The 22,613-nt window shown below is 41.8% G+C and overlaps 1 protein-coding gene across 1 annotated transcript in view; it reads left to right on the top strand.

Annotated features, from left to right (window-relative positions):
- pdgfc (platelet derived growth factor c) overlaps positions 1 to 22,613 on the top strand; it is a 417,573-nt gene that overhangs the window by 216,222 nt on the left and 178,738 nt on the right. Inside the window, exon 3 of the mRNA XM_060851433.1 lies at positions 19,720 to 19,900. Within this exon, the coding sequence (XP_060707416.1) occupies positions 19,720 to 19,900 (181 nt within the window). The remainder of the gene's footprint in view (positions 1 to 19,719; positions 19,901 to 22,613) is intronic.

Genomic DNA, 22,613 nt, shown 5'->3' with positions numbered 1-22,613 from the left:
TGTTCAAATTCATAAATTGGAGCAATATTGAAACACTGCTTTCAATTAATATTGTGCTCCTTATTTCCTTCACATTTTGGAAATCACCAGTAAAAGCAAAATTAAATGTACATCAGGAATTGAGGAGCCCAAAATTAACCTCGTGCAAAGAAGCCAATAGATATTAAGCATTCACAGTTGCTTTCTTACTTGTCAGAACGGATTTGTTCAGAATGATTTTGCTAAAAGGACACTTTGTGCAATTTAGAAGAAACTTTCGATGTTTCGACCTCAGTTGAAGACCAATATGATCTCAGACTTGTAGCTGTACAAAATAGAAAGGGGCAACTCGCAGGAGGCACTATCATTAATACAGAGTTTGCGGATGTGGGATCAGATGTCTTAAGATCTGAAAATCAGCATCTCAGGAAGTGCCACATTACATCTGTAGCTGCCTGTTGGACCTGGTAGCAAACAATTATCTACAGCTGCTCACGCCACCATCATCATCAGTTTTGCCTCCAGACCATTGCCAAGTTCTGTTGCAAACCTGATCTCTCAGTTGTCGGGTCGTAAGAGCAAGAAGCATGTTGTGCAGTAAAGGGTTGTTTGCCTAGTGCAGCAATTATGTTGAATTTTGCATAATTAAAATGAATCAGATTGAGTGCTTCCTAGCTTTGTGGCTTTTGAGTGATTTCCCAAAGGAGCAGGATATCATCGGGTGTAGGGAAGTGAGAATTCATGCATGCTTGAAATAAATGGGAGTCTTTGTAAATCCAAGGGCTCCCATTGAATCAAGGTGCCACTGATGCAACAACAAAATTACTTCAGTGCAAGAGAATACTAGGGCTATTGACTACATGGGATTCCAATGGAAAACATTGCTGCTGATACTTGTCAGAAACCCAACAACATCATAGTGAGTACCATATCCCCACTGGACATGCTGAAGATCATTTTTCATACCTGGACAAATGTTATTCTGCATTTATAAGTAGGTCCTCCAAAATGGTTGTATCTTACTATTCTGTGTACAACATTGCTTTGCAGTGAGTTTTGATTATCAAGAAGAGCTCAAACCTTCTTGACTTGATGGGGAATAGCAAAAGAGAAAGGATAAGTGATGAAGACAATGCACCCACAGCTGCTCACATTTTGCTCAGATGACAAGAATGTCCCAATGAATAGGCTGCCCCCTTGGTGCGGCACAGTGCGTCAGTGGTTAGCACTGCTGCCTCGTAGTGCCAGGGACCCAATTTAGTTCCATCCTGGGGCAACTGTCTGTGTGGGGTTTGCACATTCCCCATGTTTGCATGGGTTTCCTCCAGATACTCCAGTATTCTCCCACAGTCTAATGATGTGCAGATTAGATGAATTGGTCATGCTAAATTGCCCATAGTATCCAGGGATGTGCAGGCTAGGTAGAATGGCCATGGGTAATGCAGGGTTACAGGGATAGGGGGTTTGGGAGTGTGTGCATGGGTCTGGGTGGGGTGTTCTTCAAAAGGTCAGTGTGGACTTGATGGGCTGAATGGCCTGCTTCCACACTCTAGGGATTCTATAACTATATGATTTTATGAATACAATATTCACTTGGCCTGCACCATTGCATTTGTGACACCAGGAAATCCAACAATCACGCTTTCACCATTTCTCTGATGCCTGGGATAAGAAGCTGTTGTTCAGACAGTCAGCCCCTCCCCCTCTCAATATCTCCACCAATTAATGTCGTTAATTATTAGACAAGCTAAAAGGTGGCTCAAGAATGGACAAGATGGGGAAATGGTTAAAAAACGTTACTCTGATCTAAGTAACTAAAAAGTATATATCAAAATTGTACAATAAGGTGGAAGTCTATGTAATATGCGAATAAGACTATACATCATGGGAAGTGATGCAGTGCACTCTTGTGAAACGATGTAAATATAATCCTTTTCTTCCCTTAGTAGATTCTGACTTTTGTTTTAAAAGAAGAATGTTGTAAAAATTGCATTTTCTCAGATATCTTTGCTTGCTTCATTGTATAATTAGGTTTACTCTTTTTTGTACTATGCCTTCATGTTAGATACTGTATGGCTTCAGTAGAGATAGAGTCAGCTGCTTACACCCTTACTCTGACTGCCATGTTGCTGTTGGCCAATGTTCCTAATGTTTTGGAGGTCTCCGGGCCCAGTAAAGGCACATTTCACTTTCTTCTGTGTGGGGGAAGGTCAAGGCAACCTGTGAACCTGTGTAAGTGAGAAGCCCGATTATTCTGCTGAATTCATAGACATAGTACTCCTGGAGGAATGCATCATCTCAGTATTCTGAGCATCAAATCATACATGCAAGAGGTGGACTCTTCCAATTTCACTGCAATCATGTGAATTTGACTTTGATGACCTATTAATGCATTGTACATTGTCTGCTGTTTCACAATGAGTGTTTTGTTAATTGCAGTATTGTGTACATGGTCAGTTGATTAGAGTTTGACATCTCTGCAGTCATTCATAGAATCACAGAGCATAGAAACAGGCCTTTGTCAATGCCGATCATCAAACACCAAACTACAGTAATCCCACTTGGTCCATAGCCAACTACGCCCTGGCATTTTAAGTGCTCGTCCAGATGTTTCTCAAATGTTGCGAGAGAACCTGCCTCCAGATTTCTCTCAAGCAATGCATTCCAAGTTTCTACCACTCTCTGGGTTTTAAAAAAAATGTTAGATTTCCTCTCAGCCATGTACTTCTCTTGCCTTGTGACCTATCGGTCTTAGACATGTCTGTCATGGGGAAAAACATTCTTACCATCTGCCCTGCCTATGCTTCTCATAATTTGGTATATCTCAATTAGGTCTCCTCTGCTCCAAGGAAAACAAACCCAGCCTATCCAGTCTATTCTCGTGCTGATTCTCTCCTGCTTGACTTTGCTCAGACATTTTCTCTTGACCACTTGTGAAGTGTCAGTCATCAGGTGAAAATTCAATTGTTTATTTTATTGGTCCCATTGAAATGTGAGGACCTGAGCTGATACTTGATACATGTGTACCTTGTGGTGGTACACCGACATAAGCACTCAGCTCCTTTGAGGAATTGATAGCAGTGACTTCCAACAGCTGCTGCTGCTCATACGAAAGCCCTGTGGGACAGGAAAGTCACAAATTAGTCCTGGTAAGAATAGGTTTCCAGTTACCATCATCAAGATAATCCTATTCTATTTACTGCTAAAATAAAACCAACATGGGTGACCGCTACATGAAATCTGGGTGAGTTTATTTCATAGTGTAGACAGTGAGCGGGGAGCTCTCCATCTCAACATCTCCAGCCACTGAAAGGGTGGTAGGAAATTGCTCTAGTTTCCAGGCAGCTCCTCCCCTGCCATAATCAGTTGGGAAATCCACAAATTTCTGTTTTCTTACATTCTCTGACATCTGTGCTACTATTTCCATCAGGAAGAAAGAGGCATATGAATGAGTCTAATTGCATGAGAGTGGATTTGAAGCATAGAATCCCTACAGTGTGGATGCAAGCTATTCCTGATGAGGGGATATTTGACCTATCAATTCCAAACCAACCCTCCAAAGATCATGCCACCCTATCCTTATAACCCTGCATTTCCCATGGCTAATCTACCTAGCCTGCACATCCCTGGACACTATGGGCAATTTAGCATGACCAATCCACCTAACCTGCATATCTTTGGTCTGTGGGAGAAATTTGGAGCACCCAGAGAAAACTCATGCAGACATGAGGAGAACGTGCAAATTCCATTCAAACAGTCGTCCAAGGGTGAAATTGAATCTGAGTCCATGGTGCTGTGAGGCAACAGTTCCATTCCACCATTTACCCATTGCATTCAGGAGCAGGGTACCACACGCCTGATCTGTACTGTATCTGGAACTCTGAAATGCTGCTCCCTTGTCTCTGTTGTGGACATGTTTCTTTTGTTGGTTGGAAAACACTTATACCTCCTTACAGACATTATAGAAATAATTAGCAGTCTATGTCTGTCTAAATGTCATTCGTACTTTTACCTTAGAGACATTTACCTTTAAGGTATGTGTATATTGGTTGAAACTCTATGTAGAGTCGATATGACTGAATATGCTAGCAGTACTCACTGAACTCAATTGCTTTGTTGTAATGTTTATGTCATGACTTGTTTTACTATGTAACCAAGTACAGTGGCACGAAGGCTCAGTGATTAGCACTGCTGCCTCACAGTGCTAGGGACCCAGGTTCAATTCCCACCTCAGGCAACTGTCTGTGTGAGTTCGCATATTCTCCCTGTGTCTGTGTGGGTTTCCTCCAGGTGCTCTGGTTTCTTCTCACAGTCCAGAGATGTGCGGGTTAGGTGGATCGGCATGCTAAGTTGCCCATAGTGTTAGAGCATTAGTCAAGGATGAATGTAGGGGAATAGTTCTGTGTGGGTTGCTCTTCGGAGGGTCGGTGTGGACTTGTTTGGCCAAAGGGCCTGTTTCCACACTGTAAGTAATCTAATCTAATCTAAAGTCACACAATTGAACCTTCTCGAAGGAGTGACTGCATTTTGGACCAGTATCATGACAGACACTTGCTTATCTTCAGTTCCTGACTCCAAATTAGGACCATTTTTATGTTTGGATTGTCTCTTTACAAATTGGAGTGAAGATTTTACCATGTGGGTCCAATTCACACTTGCTGCTGCTGAGTAAATGATAACCCAGAAACCACAGAATAAAAATTCTGTGTTACGTTACCAGAGTCACTGTTCCCAGAATATCTCAGAATTAAATTTGGTGCAGCATTCTGGAAAGTTAATTTATTTCCTATCAAAAAGCCCACAATGTTGTCAGTTCTGACAATAATTACTGATGTGCTGCGCTATTGGTGCTCTCTGAGCTAAGAGAGTGTATTGTCATAGACACAACAATAACCATATGCAGCATGCAGCAGAGAAACGCATTCATGTGATTGCTAAAACAACTTGAATTCAGTGTTATAAAACACTAAGCACATCTAGGAGCATTGTCAGAGGAAATTTAACAAACCACAAAAGATGAAATTAGGTCAAGTGTACAAATGTTGGTCACAGGTATAGATTCAAAGGACTAAAGTAAAGCAGCAGTAAGAGTTAGAAAAGACAAGGGAGAGGACTCGAGAGATTTTGGCAGATACAGCTGAAAACATGGCTGCCAATAATAAATAAAAGGTGAAACAAATCAAAGTAGGGAAGAGACCATGGAATGATCTGAACACAGTTGTAAGAATGTTAATTTGGAGTGTATGTGTGGACCAGGAACCAAGAAAGGTCAGTAAGAATAAGGTGATAGATCCCAACATGTGTAAAGAGAATTTTTTTGATATGCACCAAGAGAATTTCCTCCTCATCAATGTCCACAGTGTTTTCCTCAGAAGACTGCTACCCTTCTCCTAGCTCCTCAGCATCTAGTACATTGCCAGTCCCAATTGTGTAAATGTTGTAACATACTCTGTTGGGAATATGTCTTTGTCCCTCTCTTGCACTCTCTCTCTCTCTCTCTCTCTCTCTCTCTGGGTCACACACACACACACACACACACACACACACCCCTTCACACACCTTCGCACACATGTATCATCCTTTATCTGGTTCACCACAATCCTGGTTGAGGCATGTTCAGCATTGTGTCTGTACTTTGCACCAGTCACAGGCTTACAGAATGGCGTCATCAACCAAGGTTGAGTTGATAGTCCTTGTCTCCCATGTCTGACAAATTTTTTTGAGATTTTCGAAGAGGTAACAAAGAGGATAGATGAGGGTAGGGCATGAGGTGTTGTCTACGTGGACATTAATAAGGCCATTAGCAAGGTTTCACAGGCAGGCTAGTCATGAAGATTATGTCGCATGGGACCCAGGGAGAGCTAGCTAATTGGATTCAAAATTGGCTCAATGGTAGGAAGCAGAGGGTGATGGTTAAAGATTGTTTCTCAGACTGTAGGCCTCTGATGAGTGGCGTGCCACAGGGGTTGGTGCTGGGACCTTTGTTATTTACATAAATGATCTGGATGTGACTGCGCAAGGCATGATTAATACGTTTGCAGATTAGACAAAATTAGGAGGTATCGTTGATGGTAAAGAAGGTTAACAAAAATTACAGAGGGATCTTGGTAAGATGGGGAAGTGGACTGAGGATTGGCAAATGCAATTCAATACAAATAAGTGTGTGGTGTTGCACTTTGGAAAATCGGGACTTAGAGAGTAAATGGTAAAGTCCTGAGGAGTGGTGTGGAACAGAGGGACCTAGGAGTACAAATGCATAGGCATCACAAGTAAATAGGGTGGCAAAGAAAGCATTTAGCATGCTGGCTTTCATCAGTGGAGGCATTGAGTATAGGAGCTGGGACGTTATGTTACAGTTGTAAAAGTAGTTGGTGAGGCCGCACTTGGAATATTGTATGCAGTTTTGATCACCCTGTTATAGGAAAAACATAGGAGAAAGTGAGGTCTACAGATGCTGGAGATCAGAGCTGAAAATGTGTTGCTGGAAGAGCGCAGCAGGTCAGGCAGCATCCAAGGAACAGGAATTTGACGTTTCGGGCATAAGCCCTTCATTCCTGATGAAGGGCTTATGCCCGAAACGTTGAATTTCCTGTTCCTTGGATGCTGCCTGACCTGCTGCGCTTTTCCAGCAACACATTTTCAATATAGGAAAGACATAGTTAAACTAGAAAGAGTGCAAAACTATTTATGAGGATGTTGCTAGGACTAGTTGGCCTGAGGTAGAGGGAGAGATTGGCTAGGATAGGACTTTATTCCTTGAAACATAGGAGAAGGAGGGGTGAATCATAGAATCCCTACAGTGTGGAAACAGGCCTTTGGCCCAACAAGTCCACACCGACTCTCCAAAGAGTATCTCACCCAAACCCATTTTGCATGGCCAATTCACCTGACCTGCACACCTTTGGATTGTGGTAAGAAACTGGAGCAGCTGGAGGAAACCCACGCAGAAACGGGAAGAATGCGCAAATTCCACATGGACAGTTGCCAGAGGCTGAAATCAAAACCGGGTCCCTGGCACTTAGAGGCAGCAGTGCTAACCACTGAGCCATCGTGCCACCCATGGTGATCTTATTGAAGTATATAAAATCATGAGGGACATAGATAGAATGAATGCATTTAGTCTTTTTCCCAGGGATGGGTAATTGAAAACTAGAGGGCATAGGTTTAAGGTGAGAGGGGAAAGGTATAAGAAGCGCCTGAGGGGCAACGTCATCACACAGAGAGTGGTGCATATTTGGAATGGGATGCCACGGAAAGTAGTTAACGAAGATACAATCTCAACATTTAGAAAACATTTAGATAGGTACATGGATGGGAAGGCTTTAGAGGGATATAGATCAAAGGTGGGCACTTGGATCTTGTTGAGTGGTACCATAGTCAGATTGGACCAGTTTGGGCCCAAGGGCCTGTATCCATGCTGGATTACTCTATGACTCTAATAACCAACTTTGTAAGGTTCCTAGACCTTCAAAAGCTTGGAGTATACTTGAGTGCTTCAGAAAGTGGATAGTGTCATTGCAGTGGGTAGTGTAGCTCCAGTAGGTAGAACATGTGATTGCAGATCAGCTGAACATTTATGAAATAGAAGCCCTTCCTGTTGATTAACTCTCCTGCATTGTAATATATACCTATCAGTGCCATGTGTGTGCAGTCAATGATATCCTGCATTTATGGAAATCTAGCTTTTATTCCAAAACTTTACAGCCTGAGCTGCAGTGTTAGTCAGGTCATGGAAAACAAAATGAACAAGTGTGATCTTGCAAAAATAGCATAGGTCGCTGGTGGGATTACTGAGTAACCCCATGTCAGTCACTCAATGCTCCCTGGAAGAAGCTAGTTGCATAGAAATTCAAAGCAACTTCACAGAGGATGGCCTTCATTTTTGCAACCCTCAGGTCTAAGGTCCGCGCTTTAGCATGTGGTGCAGTGCTGTCACAGTAACCGAGGACATACTGAAATAGGAAAAACTGTAGCATGTCAAGCAGAAAGCCCACCACTATTTTCTCGATGACAAATAGGAATAGGCCATAAACTTTGGCTTTGTTTATAGCAACACATACCAATCTTAAAAAAGATTAATTGAACTTGGGCTGGAATCTCTGTAATTGGGTATCTTTGTGGTGTTGTAGCAGCAGCTGCTGAATACAAGATGTTCTGACAAACAAAGGGTAGTCTGAATATATGAATTGGCTGTTCCTTTGTTTTGTATGATGGGAAATGAAACTAGAAGATAAAAGGACAATTAATTAAGGAGAAGTATACAGAGGGTAGGTGGCATGTTATTGGGTTATTAATGATCCAGCTTGAAAGAGACACTTAATGATCTAGTGATGGTTTAAGAGTTAGAATCTATACATTTACAATGATTCACTTTGTGGATAAAACTAAAACTGCGTAATGATGAACTTCTGGTCTCCTCTGTCATAAACTGGCTACGACACATGGGGTGGTAATGTGTTAATCCAAGTGTACAATGTATGAAATGGTGAAGAAGCACAAAGAGGTTGTACAAATACTAGGACATGAGAAGATTATATGGTGTGAAGAAAGGAAAGCAAAGACTGAGTGTGGAATGAAAAAGAGTGGTACACAATGTACCCTTGAAATCATAAAACCAAAAGAAACGGGAATGGGCGTAAGCCATTCAGCCCCTTGAGCTGTTCCACCATTCAATAGGACAGTGGCTGATTGAATTTCCTCACATCCACTTTCCTACATTTTCCATACCCCTTGATTCCCATTCTGATCAATAATCTATCTATCTCAGCCTTAAATACACAAAAGAACTCCACCCTCACAGCTCTCTGTGGCAAGGAGTTTAAAAGACTCTCAGCCCTCTGACAGAAGAAATTCTCCCTCACCTCAGTTTTAATTTGGTGCCTCTTTCTTTTGAAGCTATGCCCTCTGTCCTAGACCCATCCATGAAGAGAAACATTATCTCAGCATTTACCCTTTTATGTCAAACTTCTTGTTTCAATGAGATCACCTCTCATTCTTCCAATTCCAGTGAGTTGAGCCCCAACCTGTTGAGCCTTTGTTCATAAGTCAATCCCTCAATCCCTCAATCAAGGATCACCTAATGAACCTTCTCTGAACTTCCTCTTTCTTTAAATAAGGGGACCAAAATATCTCTCAGTCCTCCAGATGTTGTCTCAGTGCTACAATGTGCTGTAAGACTTCCTACTACAAAGAACAGTACAGCCCTGGAACAGGCCCTTTGGCCCTTCAAGCCTGAAATAACACATTTTGTGAAGTATGAACCATCCTTACTAAAATTGTCTTCACGAACAGAATCCCCAACCTGCTATTCCCTTCCTATTCCTGTTTTCATGCAGGTGATTCTTGAATGCTGTTATTATGTCTGCTTCCATCATCTCCTCTGGCAGCTCATTCCAAGCACCTACAACTCTTCATATGATAAATGTGCCTTGTACATCTGTTTTAACCTCCTCCCCCTGCCCCCAACCCTGGAACCTTGAACTGTGTCATGGGTCATGTAGTAACTGACCCCTCAAAAAGCCTCATGCATTCCACTCCATGCATGCCATTCATAATCTTATAAACCTCTCTTGGGTGACCCCTCAACCTCTTGAGTTCTAGTGAAAACAAACCCCAGTCTATCCAAGTTTTCTTCATCGCTAAAATCCCCCATACCAGGCAACATCCTGGTAAACGTTTTCTGTACCGTCTCCAGAGCATCCACATCCTTCTGGTAGTGTGGTGACCAGAACTATACGCAAAAGTGTGGTCTAACTATAATTCTATAAAGCTGCAGCATAAATTGTCTATCCTTATGCTCAATGCCCCTTTGAAAGAAGGCAAGCATGCCATAGGCCTTTTTTAAACTCCCTTATCTACCTGCGCTGCCACCTTCAGTGGTCTGTGGCCCTGCACACCCAGATTCCTCTGCATATCAATACTCCGAAGGATTCTGCCATTCAATGTAGGATTTCAACTTGTACTTGACCTTTTAAAATGCATCACCTCATATTTGTCCAGATTAAACTCTATTTGCCATTTTTCTGTCAATGCTTCCAACTGATCAATATCCTGCTGTGTCCTCTGACAATCTTTCTCACATTCCACAACTCCACCAATCTTTATATTGTCCACAAACTTATTAAATAGAGTAGTTACATTTTCCTCCAACTCATTTATGTAGACCATGAGCAGCAAATGTCCCAGCACTGATCCCTACTGAACAACACCAGTCACAACCCTCCATTCCAAAAAAGCATTCTTCCACCGCTACCCTCTGTCTCCTATGACTAAGCCAGTTCTGTATCCATTTTGCCAGCTCACTCCTGATACTACATGACTTCACCTTTCATGCCAGTTATCTATGAGGAACCTTGTCAAAGGCTTTGCAGAAGGCCATGTAGACAACATCAACTGTTGTTGTGGTTCTGTTCGCTGAGCTGGGAATTTGTGTTGCAGATGTTTCGTCCCCTGTCTAGGTGACATCTTCATGCTTGGGAGCCTCCTGTAAAGCGCTTCTGTGATGTTTCCTCCAGCATTTATAGTGATTTGTACCTGCCGCTTCCAGTTGTCAGTTCCAGCTGTCCGTTGCAGTGGTCGGTATATTGGGTCCAGGTCGATGTGCTAATTGATTGAATCTGTGGATGAGTGCCATGCCTCTAGGAATTCCCTGCCTGTTCTCTGTTTGGCTTGTCCTATAATAGCCCTATAACCAACAGCCACTCTCAGACAACAACTCACCAGAATGAAGGACCCGATACCCAGCATGAGCAAAACCAATGTAGTGTACAAACCCCCATGCAAGGACTGCACAAAACACTACGTACGACAAACAGAAAGACAGCTAACGGTCCGCATCCATGAACACCAACTAGCCACGAAATGACATGACCAGCTATCCTTAGTAGCCACACACTCAGATGACAAGCACCATGAGTTCGACAGGGGCAACACTACTATTATAGGACAAGCCAAACAAAGAACAGCCAGGGAATTCCTAGCGGCATGACACTCATTCACAGATTCAATCAATAAACACATCGACCTGGACCCAATATACCGGCCACTGCAACGGACAGCTGGAACTGACAACCGGAAGCGTCAGATACAAATCACTATAAATGCTGGAGGAAACATCACAGAAGCACTTCACAGGAGGCTCCCAAGCACTGAGGATGTCACCTAGACAGGGGACAAAATGTCTGCAACACAAATTCCCAGCTCGGCGAACAGAACCACAACAACGAGCACCCGAGCTACAAATCTTCTTCCAAACTTTGAATACCTACGGGCGAGAGACACCAAGACAACCCAGAAAATGGGAATCCTATGCCAACCGCCTAAGCACCACATACAAACAACTCCGGTTCCTGCACGAATGCTGAAAGAATCGAATCCTTCCATCATGTGTCAGATACAGACCACTAGTCAACAACCCACAAGCCAGGGACACAGCCAGACAGAACGAATTCAGGATAATCCAGGTAATGATTACATACGAACACAACAGACGACACAAATACAGACAAGAAATTGCGTGCCAATGAACCTGGACCATAGAACAAGCCATCCCATAGTACAGAACAGGACCATGCACCGCAAAAAAAATGGCACTAAAAGAAAAATATGGCCAAACTAACACACAACAGAGAGGACACCACAACACACTCCTGGATTAGAAACCTCTCCCACAGACAGCTCACAGACATGGAAAGAACACTTCTGGCCAAGGGACTCAACTACAACCACAGGGACGCCAAGACAGCAGACTTCCTAGCAACACTAGAATGCACACTCAGAAACAATAGACTGACAGAAGAGACACAACAAACAGTGAGACAAAGTATCATACCCCTGATAACAAGGAAAAGACAAATACATAACCTCAACATCAAGGAGAGGGAAGCACTAAAAGCACTAAGAAACGATAAGAACATAATCATACTACCAGCAGACAAAGGCAGAATGGCGGTCATCCTGGACAAAGCAGAGTACATCCAAAAAGTACAACAACTACTTGCAGATACCAACACCTACCAAAAGAGGGGGTTTGACCCCACCCCACAGCTCACCAATAGGATAAACAACACACTGAGGAACCTACAAAAAACGGACAGATAACCAGGTTTGACCTACAGAGAATGAAACCTGAAAGCAATAACACCCCCAGATTCTATGGACTACCTAAAGTACTCAGACCCATAGTATCACTACCAGGGACACCATCACACAAACTGGCTAAAGAACTACAGCAGAAACTGAAACACCTGATCAGCAGATCCAGACACTCTACAGTCAACACAGGAACTCGTGGACATCATCAGAAATATACACAGACAAGGAAGAAACTATGGTCTCATTCGATGTAATGGCACTGTTCAGCTCTATCGACAAAACCCTAGCCAGAGAAACAATAGCCAACCTGCTGGGCATACAGAACAGACAAGAAGATGGGGAACCTATCAACAAAGACTGCACACTCAAACTACTGGACCTGTGCCTCACAACACCCCTCACATTCACCAATCAAATACATGAACAAATCAACGGCACACCCATGGGCTCACCCATTTCTGGACTCCTAGCAGAAGTGGTAATGCAAAGGTTAGAACAAACAGTCTTACTGCAAATTCAACCCAAACTCTGGGTCAGATATGTAGATGATACCTTTGTAATCATTAAAAACACAGAAATAGAGAACACACACCGGATCATCAACGCCACACTCACAGGAATCCAATTCACTAGAGAGGAAGAAAAGGACAACCAACTCCCATTCCTATACGTGATGGTACAGAGAACACCTAACGGAGAATTCACCACAAAGGTATACAGGAAAGCCAGACACACACAGACCAAGTCCTAAACTATGAAAGCAACCACCCCAATACACACAAAAGAAGTTGCATCAAGACACTGTTCAAAAGGGCCACAACACACTGCAAAAAGAGGAAGAAGAACACCTATAGAACATAGAACATAGAAAAATACAGCGCAGTACAGGCCCTTCGGCCCTCAATGTTGTGCCGACCGAATCCTACCTAACCTACACTAGCCCAATAACTTCCAAATGCCTATCCAATGCCTGCTTAAATGACCATAAAGAGGGAGAGTTCACCACTGCTACTGGCAGGGCATTCCATGAACTCACAACCCGCTGTGTAAAGAATCTACCCCTAACATCTGTCCTATACCTTCCACCCCTTAATTTAAAGCTGTGTCCCCTTGTAACAGCTGACTCCATTAGCGGTAAAAGGTTCTCAGTGTCGACCCTATCTAAACCCCTAATCATCTTGTACACCTCTATCAAATCTCCCCTAAACCTTCTTTTCTCCAATGAGAACAGCCCCAAGTGCCTCAGTCTTTCCTCATACGATTTTCCTACCATACCAGGCAACATCCTGGTAAACCTCCTCTGCACTCGTTCCAATGCCTCCACATCCTTCCTATAGTATGGCGACCAAAACTGCACACAATACTCCAGATGAGGCCGCACCAGAGTCTTATACAACTGCAACATGACCTCAGGACTCCGGAACTCAATTCCTCTGCCAATAAAGCCCAGTACACCATATGCCTTCCTCACAGCACTATTTACCTGGGTGGCAACTTTCAGAGATCTGTGTACATGGACACCAAGATCCCTCTGCTCATCCACACTACCAAGTAGCCTACCATTAGCCCAGTAATCCATTTTCTTGTTACTCCTACCAAAGTGAATGACTTCACACTTAGCTACATTGAATTCCATTTGCCACCTTTCTGCCCAGCTTTGCAACTTGTCTATATCCCGCTGTAACCTGCCACATCCTTCCTCACTATCCACAACTCCACCGACTTTTGTGTCATCCGCAAACTTACTCACCCAGCTTTCAAGCCCCTCCTCTAGATCATTTATAAAGATAACAAAAAGCAATGGTCCCAAAACAGATCCTTGAGGTACACCGCTAGTAACTGCACTCCAAGATGAACCTATACCATCAACTACTACCCTCTGTCTCCTTCCAGCCAGCCAATTTCTAATCCAAACCTCTAATGCACCCTCAATGCCATACCTCTGTAGTTTTTGCATTAGCCTACCACGGGGTACCTTATCGAACGCCTTACCTCTACAATGTATTCGCCAAAAACTGATACCCCTGCAATTTCATCAACAGATGCCTAAAGGAAAGACAACGGAATGAGGACATGCCACAACCCAAAGGACTAGCCACACTACCATACATCAAAAACATTTCTGAACCGACAGCCAGACTACTGCGACCACTAGGACTCATAACAGCACACAAACCAACAGCCACTCTCAGACAACAACTCAGCAGGACGAATGACCCGATACCCAGCATGAGCAAAACCAATGTAATGTACAAAATCCCATGCAAGGACTGCACAAAACACTACATAGGACAAACAAGAAGACAGCTAATGGTCCTCATCCATGAACATCAACTAGCCATGAAACGACATGACCCGCTATCCTTAGTAGCCACACACTCAGATGACAAGCAACATAAGTTCGATTGGGACAACACTACCATTATAGGACAAGCCAAACAGAGAACAGGCAGGGAATTCCTAGAGGCATGGCACTCATTCACAGATTCAATCAATAAGCACATCGACCTGGACCCAATATACCGGCCACTGCAGTAGACAGCTGGAACTGACAACTGGAAGCGGCAGGTACAAATCACTATAAATTCCGGAGGAAACATCACAGAAGCGCTTCACAGGAGGCTCCCAAGCACTGAGGATGTCATCTAGACGAGGGATGAAATGTCTGCAATACACATTCCCAGCTTGGCGAACAGAACCACAACAATAAGCACCCAACCTACAAATCTTCTCCCAAACTTTGAACATCAACTGTTTTTCACTCATCAATCATTTTCATGACCTCAAAATAACCAATCAAGTTAGAGAGGCACGACCTCGCCAGCACAAAACCATTCTGTCTATTGCTAATAATACTTTTAAACTTCAACCCACTTGAAATAAGTGCCAACATTTCAATAGCCTTCCTAATTACCTGCTGTATCTCTGAGCTCGCTTTCTGTATTTTATACATAAGTATCCAAGTTATGTGCAGCTTTCTGCAATTTCTCTCTGTTTAAATAATACTCTTCTTTTGTTCTTTCTTCCAAAATTAACAATTTCACATTTTCCCACATTATACTGCATTGCCAATGTTCTGCGTATGTATTCACTTATTAATATTATCAATAACTATGCTAAAGGATGGAAAGGGGATGAGATTAATTGAGAATGTTGACCGTGTGTGTGAAATGAATGTTATGAAAGCTTGTTTTCTTAATTCATTCTTGGGATGTTGGTATTACAGGTGAGGCCAAACTTTCTTCCCGAGAGGGCAGTTAATATTCAACCATGTTGTTGTCGTCTTGTGTCTCATGTTGGCCAAACCCAAGTGAGGAAGGTAGTTTCCTTCCTTATCAGTGAATCAGATGTGTTTTTCAGGCAATTAGCATCAGTTCTAGATTTTTATCTGATTCAAATTAGATTAATGGCAGGATTTGAACCCGATTCCCTTAACATTATCTACGTATCTCGACTAATAGTCCAACAATAATACCACTTAACTATCACTTCCCCTAATGTAACCTTCTATACTAATCTTGTGAAATTTTGAAAACAGAACTGAGACATCTGCCTCTTCTGCCTGACCTGCAAATGTTTTGTTCTGAATATGTAGCTATAGGGCTGGAGAACAGAACCTTTTTCCCTGTCCTTATTTCCTTGAGCAAGATCCTTAGGAAGGCATCAGAAAACATGGGTGTGGAAAGGAGAAGGATTCCTCTGACTCATGTCTGTTCCACAATCATTTCTGGTGTTGTTTAACCATAAATTAAAGCAGGGACTGCAACTTCAGTTTAAATTTGCATTCTATTTGAATAGGCGCGTGGAAGCAATAATGGAAATTTTGATGTCCGTAGCTGGGCTGTCTGTGTTCCCATTGCCATCAGAGAGACAGCCTGCTGTCAGAAGGAAACGAGAACCAAGTATAAAATTGCTCCTCTGGCAGCATTTGGGGAGAGAATATGGTTTCTCTCCACAGATGCCAAACATGCTGAGATTTTCCAGCATTTTCTGTTTTTGTTTCTTTCAGACTTCCAGCATCTGCAATCTTTATATAACGTAGAACATTACAGCACAGTACAGGCCCTTTGACCCTCGATGTTGTACTGACCTGTGGAACCAATCTGAAACCTGTCTATCCTATTCTATTCCATTCTCATCCATTTGCCTATCTAATGACCATTTAAATGCCCTTAAACTTGGCGAGTCTACTACTATTGAGGGCAGGGCATTCCACGCCTGTACCTTTCTCTGAGTAAAGAAACTACCTCTGACATCTGTCCGATGTCTATCACCACCCCCCCCAGTTTAAAACTATGTCCCCTCATGCTAGCCATTACCATCCGAGGAAAAAAGACTCTCACTGTCCACCCTATCTAATCCTCTGATTATCTCAATTAAGTCACCTCTCAACTTTCTTCTCTCTAATGAAAACAGCCTTAAGTCCCTCAGCCTTTCCTCATAAGACCTACCTTCCATACCAGGCAACATTGTAGTAAATCTCCTCTGAACCCTTTCCAAAGTTTTCACATCATTTCTATAATGCAGTGACCAGAACTGTACGCAATACTCTTAAGTGTGGCTGTTATACAGTTTCGTACAGCTGCAGCATGACTTCTTGGCACAGAAACTCAATCCCTCTACCAATAAAAGCTAACACACTGTCTACCTTCATAACAACCCTATCAACGTGGGTGGCAGCTTTCAGGGATCTACGTACGGACATCTCTCTGTTCATCTACACTGTCAAGAATCTTACCATTAGCCCACTACTCTTTATTCCTGTTGCTTCTTCCAAAGTGAATCACCTCAAATTTTTCTGCATTAAACTCCATTTGCTACCTTTCAGTCCAGTTCTGCAGTTTATCTATGTCCCTCTGTAACCTGCAACATCCTTGATCACTATCCACAACTCACCGAACTTAGTGTCATCTGTATATTTACTAACCTATCCTTCTATGCCCTCATCTAGGTCTGCTACTGAACTTGATTGGCCCTAATCTTTCTCTCCTCATTCTTTTATTCCTGATATACTGATATAAAGCTTTAGTGTTTTTCTTGATCTTATCTGCCAATGATTTCTCATGTCCCCTCCTGGTTCTTCTCAGCTCTCTCTTCAAGTCTTTCCTGGTTAACTTGTAATTCTCAAGCACCCTAACTGAGCCTTCAAATCTCATCCTCACATAAGCCTCCTTCTTTCTCTTGACAAGAGATTCAACTTCCTTAGTAAACCATTGCTCCCTCACTCGACAACTTCCTCCCTGTCTGACAGGTACATACTTATCAAGGACACATAGTAAGTGTTCCTTGAATAAGCTCTGCATTTCAATTGTGCACATCCCATGCAGTTTTCTTCTCCATCCTATGCATCCTAAATCTTACCTAATCTTTGTTTTAGTCTAAAAGATTGTTCAGCCTCACATTCATGATATTACGGGGCCTGCCCACTTCTTGTACCTAAGTGTTTGGAACTAAATGATAACAGAGTGTAAGTAGTACAATAACTCCCAATGATCTGGAAAATTGAGTGGTTTGTCAGATGATTTCCACTTAACTGCATGACCGCATGCATTTTGTCTTCAGCCATACTCATCACTTCTTTTTTTTTCCCTGACCTAATGCTGGCATTTGATTCAGCATGCAATTCATTCAAGGCACACCCAGCTGTTACAACTGTGATAAACCAGTTGTTAACTTGGAATTATTTAAAATATGGATTATTTATCTTCTGCTTTGAAATTATGAGTGCAGATTCTGCTCATTTTGATAATACATACTTTAAATGTATGCATTTTTTGATGGAGTCCTATGAACAATTTAAACCATGAAACTTCCTTTTTCCACAAAATTAGTAATATTTAATTTCTGAATTCAACATTTTAGACATTTTTAAGAAATGGTATATTACTCTATTGTGGAAACCTTTCTTGGTGATGTCACCATAAAACCTCCTTCATGTATTTATATCATGTTTGTTTCACTGTCTGACATTATTTTAGTAGTTGCTTGGTAGTGTATTTTGCCTTGCTTATTGTCTTGCAGTCAGCGGGGCAAGAATGGTAAATTTCACAAGGAATCACAATTTATACTCCATGAGAGAAGCTGATTGGTTGGCACATCAACTCTGATCATTTGGGGCATTCCATGTGGTATATACTAAGGAACTATTGCACCCCATCCTTTTGTTCATTTCGTACTCAGCAACTTGTTACAGTTAAGTTGGCTAATGCTGCCATTAAAATATTTTACGACACACCGGTGAACCCGTCTGTTAATTAAGCCAAACAACCAGAAAAGCTCACCTCACCTCATTATCTGTTAAAGTATAAGTGACAGAGAACTTCTCAAATGCCACTATTTAAAGAAAGAAAATCAACTTATTCTGTAACTCTAAAGGTGCACATAAACAACAACTATTTACCACTCTGAGTCTCCTTTCTCTCAAAGGTTTGTTATCTACCTCCAACTCCATAACAATATACTGTTCCAAACAAAAACTTTAATTTCAAAACCACATTGCGGCTATTGTCGTCGGTGTTTGTCTTCCTCTGGTTGAAGATCTCCCTGGGTCATCTTCAGTCTTTTGCGACAAGGATGTTTCATATGAAAAAGGTACCTTTGAAAGAGAGTGTTTTGCTGGCAGTTACACTGGTGATGGCAGTTGGTTCACTCTCTGTTGCCAGCTCTGAAAATGCCAGCTTCTTTCTACCACAAACATCAAATCATCTCATTGGTTCACTGCTGTCAAAACAATAAAAATCAGATTTGATTGGGTTTTAATATCCTGGGATGACATTTAAACTGATTGGTTCAATTAAAACTGTTATGCACATAGCAGCCAAATGTTAAATATTTACAATTTTCCAGTACACTCTGAGACTGCCAGTCAGTCACTGATGGGTGCCTGCAAGCTCTCAGTGCAAAACGGCTTTCACTCTCTCTTAAAGGTACAGTACACCTCTTCAACTTCATACAAATAGTGGAGAAGGATTTGATTTGAGCATGTTACTGTCATGTTGAACTATAAATTATACCTTCAAACTTATCTATTAATTGTTAAAGGTTAATTGCTCATGGCAATGAACAATTGAAGCAAAGTGAAAAAATAATGAAAATATGCATGATGGTTCATAAAAATGTATGTTTTAGTGAGGAGATAACTGCAGAAGCATGATTGTCTGTGGAAACCATTCTTTTACATAGCTAACATGGAGCCACTGATCTTTTCAACTTGTTTTCTGCACAACGGAATGTCTGGAAAAGTACTGATAGTCAAATAAAATGATGATACAGTACATAACCAGAATAGTATTCATATCAAGGACATTGTCCCACTCATTAAACTATTCAGCATCAGGCTAGAGTTCACGAGACCAATGCCATGGAATTTAAGAAAGAGCTCTGATTGCCACTGTCACTAAAGTTCCCAATGGATGCAACGCAGTGTAAGGCTCTTTCTTCATATCAATATGCATGTCTTGTATTAATTTTGATCAGGCCTCAAAGAACTGATTTGGGACTTTCAGCCAAACAATGCATTTATTGATTTGTATGATAAGTGTTGTCATCATCAGAATAGCAGTAAATTGAAAATGCCTGGAAGTTTTCTTTGTTTGTTATTTCGTTGGATCTGAAAACAATTCATCTGCATTTAATTTTCTTCTTTAGGTTTGATTTTGTAGAAATTGAAGATCCAAGTGATGGTACAATTATTGGACGGTGGTGTGGCTCCAGTGTGGTCCCAGGCATACAAATATCGAAGGCAAATCAAGTGCGGATACGGTTCCGATCTGATGAATACCTGCCATCAAAGCCAGGCTTCTGCATTTACTACTCCCTTCGGGAATCTGTAAGTCAAAGAGAAAATGCTCTTATTTAAGGAATATGTGTTCATTTGGAAATCATTTGATGAATTTTAAATCTCTATAAAGTATGTTTAAATGCCATCTTGAAACATTTCACTGTGTTAACTCTAACATGTATAAGTTTTAGCATTGTAAATTAGTCGTCTGTTACTAGGGCTGGGCTACAAGAAAAAATAATGCCTCATGGTGCAAATTTCAAAAGGTAATTTGATAGAGATGTGCAAGACTCACACATGAATATATCCTCAACATAAGATATGCAAATAAGACAATGCAGTATCTTGGCAAATGTACAACCATTGTCATTTTTAGGACATACAGTAAGATTTTATTAATTAGGGAGCATTGATATGAAATTAGGAATGGACGGATAGACCCATGAAAAAATTGCTACAGATTTTGAAACTATTTTGCAAGATCCAAAAACATCTCACTCTGTTTGAAAACGTATCTATTTCCTACTAGATACTAAGTGATATGCTTGATGTACCATCACTTATTAGGACACCTAATTGGTGGGCGGCACGGTGGCACAGTGGTTAGCACTGCTGCCTCACAGCGCCTGAGACCCGGGTTCAATTCCCGACTCAGGCGACAGACTGTGTGGAGTTTGCACGTTCTCCCCGTGTCTGCGTGGGTTTCCTCCGGGTGCTCTGGTTTCCTCCCACAGTCCAAAGATGTGCGGGTCAGGTGAATTGGCCATGCTAAATTGCCCGTAGTGTTCGGTAAGGGGTAAATGTAGGGGTACGGGTGGGTTGTGCTTCGGCGGGTCGGTGTGGACTTGTTGGGCCGAAGGGCCTGTTTCCACACTGTAAATCTAATCTATACCTCTCCCTCCAGTTGTCCTGAAGATTGAATGCATTCCACTAAATTGGGTTGAACTGGAAGAATGTATATTTGATACAAAAATTTGCTGCTAACTATTTGCCACGCTGAGATTCTGGTAATTAATGTATAAAATTTCATGAAGTCTTTTAACAATAAGTGCAATGGAAGAAAACGTAGCCAGACAAGGAAAGCAACAACATGCAAATAAAACAAACATTTACCTCAGGTTTATAAGTTATGCTTGAATGAATGAAAACAATTTGGTTTTCACTTTTAATTACTGCAACTACTTTTTACCCTAACTGAATTCTATAAAATGCTTAATGTCTGCAATAAATCAGGTTATTAATTATCCACATATAACTAGAATATCACCACTGGAACATTTTGTTGTAGGCAATAAATATCTTCCTAACAGAATTTGACTTGTGCAATTGAATTGGAGGTAGGTGAGCACTTCTGTGAGAATGATTACAATTCTGTTATGTTTACTTCAGCAATGCAAAGGGATAGGTATGTACTGCAGGGCAGGAGTTATAGCTGGGGGAAAGGCAATTACGATGCGATTAGGCAAGATTTAGGATGCATCGGATGGGGAAGGAAGCTGCAGGGGGTGGGCACAATTGAAATGTGGAGCTTGTCCAAGGAACAACTACTACAAGTACTTGATAAGTATGTACCTGTCAGACAGGGAGGAAGTGGTTGAGTGAGGGAACTGTGGTTTACTAAAGAAGTTGAATCTCCTGTCAAGAGAAAGAAGGAGGCTTATGTGAGGATGGGATTTGAAGGCTCAGTTATGGAGCTTGAGAGTTACAAGTTAGCCAGGAAAGACCTAAAGAGAGGGCTGAAAAGAGCCAGGAAAGGATATGAGAAGTTTTTGGCAGGTAGGAACAAGGGGAACCCTAAAACTTTCTATATGTATGCCAGAATAAAAGAATCACTAGAGTAAGATTAGGGCCAGTCAAGGACCATAGTGGGAAGTTTTACATGGAATCTGAGGATATAAGAGGGAGGCACTAAATGAATATTTTTCCTCAATATTCACACTGGAAAATTAAAGTGTTGCCAAGGAGAATACTGAGATATAGGCTACTTGACTAGACAGGATTGAGGTTCATAAGGAGGAGGTGTTAGCCATTCTAGAGAGTGTGAAAATCGGTAAGTCTCCTGGGCTGGATGGCATTTATCCTAGGATGCTCTGGGAAGCTAGAGAGGAGATTGCAGAACCTTTGGCTTTGATCATTATGTCATCATTCTCGACAGGAATAGTGCCAGCAAACCCAAGAAGAGCAAATGTCCCTTCATCAAGAAGGGGAGAAGGGACAACCTGGGGGTTATTATAGACCAGCGAGCCTTACTTCGGTTGTACGTAAAGTGATGCAAAAAGTTATAAAAGGCAGGATTCATAAACATCTAGAAAGGAATAAGTTGATAGGGAATAGTCAACACGATTTTGTGAAGGGTAGGTCGTGCCTCACAAACAGGTAAATGTGGCTAAAGCGATTGATGTGGTGTATATGGATTTCAGGAAAGTGTTTGATAAGGTTCCCCATGGTAGGCTATTGCAGAATATATGGAGATATGGGATTGAGGGTAATTTAGCAGTTTGGATTGGTGAGCTGAAAGAAGACAGAGGGTGGTGGTTGTTGGGAAATGTTCATCCTGGTTACTAGTGGTGTACCGCAAGGATCTGTTTTGAGGCCACTGCCGCATGTAACTTTTATAAATAATCTGGATAAGAGCATAGAGGATGGGTTAGTAAATTTTCGGATGACACCAAGTTCAGTGGAGTTGTGGATAGTGCCGAAGAATGTTGTCGGTTACGAAGGGACATAGATAAGCTTCAGAGCTGGGCTGAGAGGTGGCAAA

This window comes from Hemiscyllium ocellatum, chromosome 36 (genome assembly GCF_020745735.1).
Source record: "Hemiscyllium ocellatum isolate sHemOce1 chromosome 36, sHemOce1.pat.X.cur, whole genome shotgun sequence".
Classification (NCBI taxonomy): Eukaryota; Metazoa; Chordata; class Chondrichthyes; order Orectolobiformes; family Hemiscylliidae; genus Hemiscyllium; species Hemiscyllium ocellatum.
The sequence above is the reverse complement of the archived record's forward strand: the minus strand, read 5'-3'. Positions and strand labels throughout refer to the sequence as shown.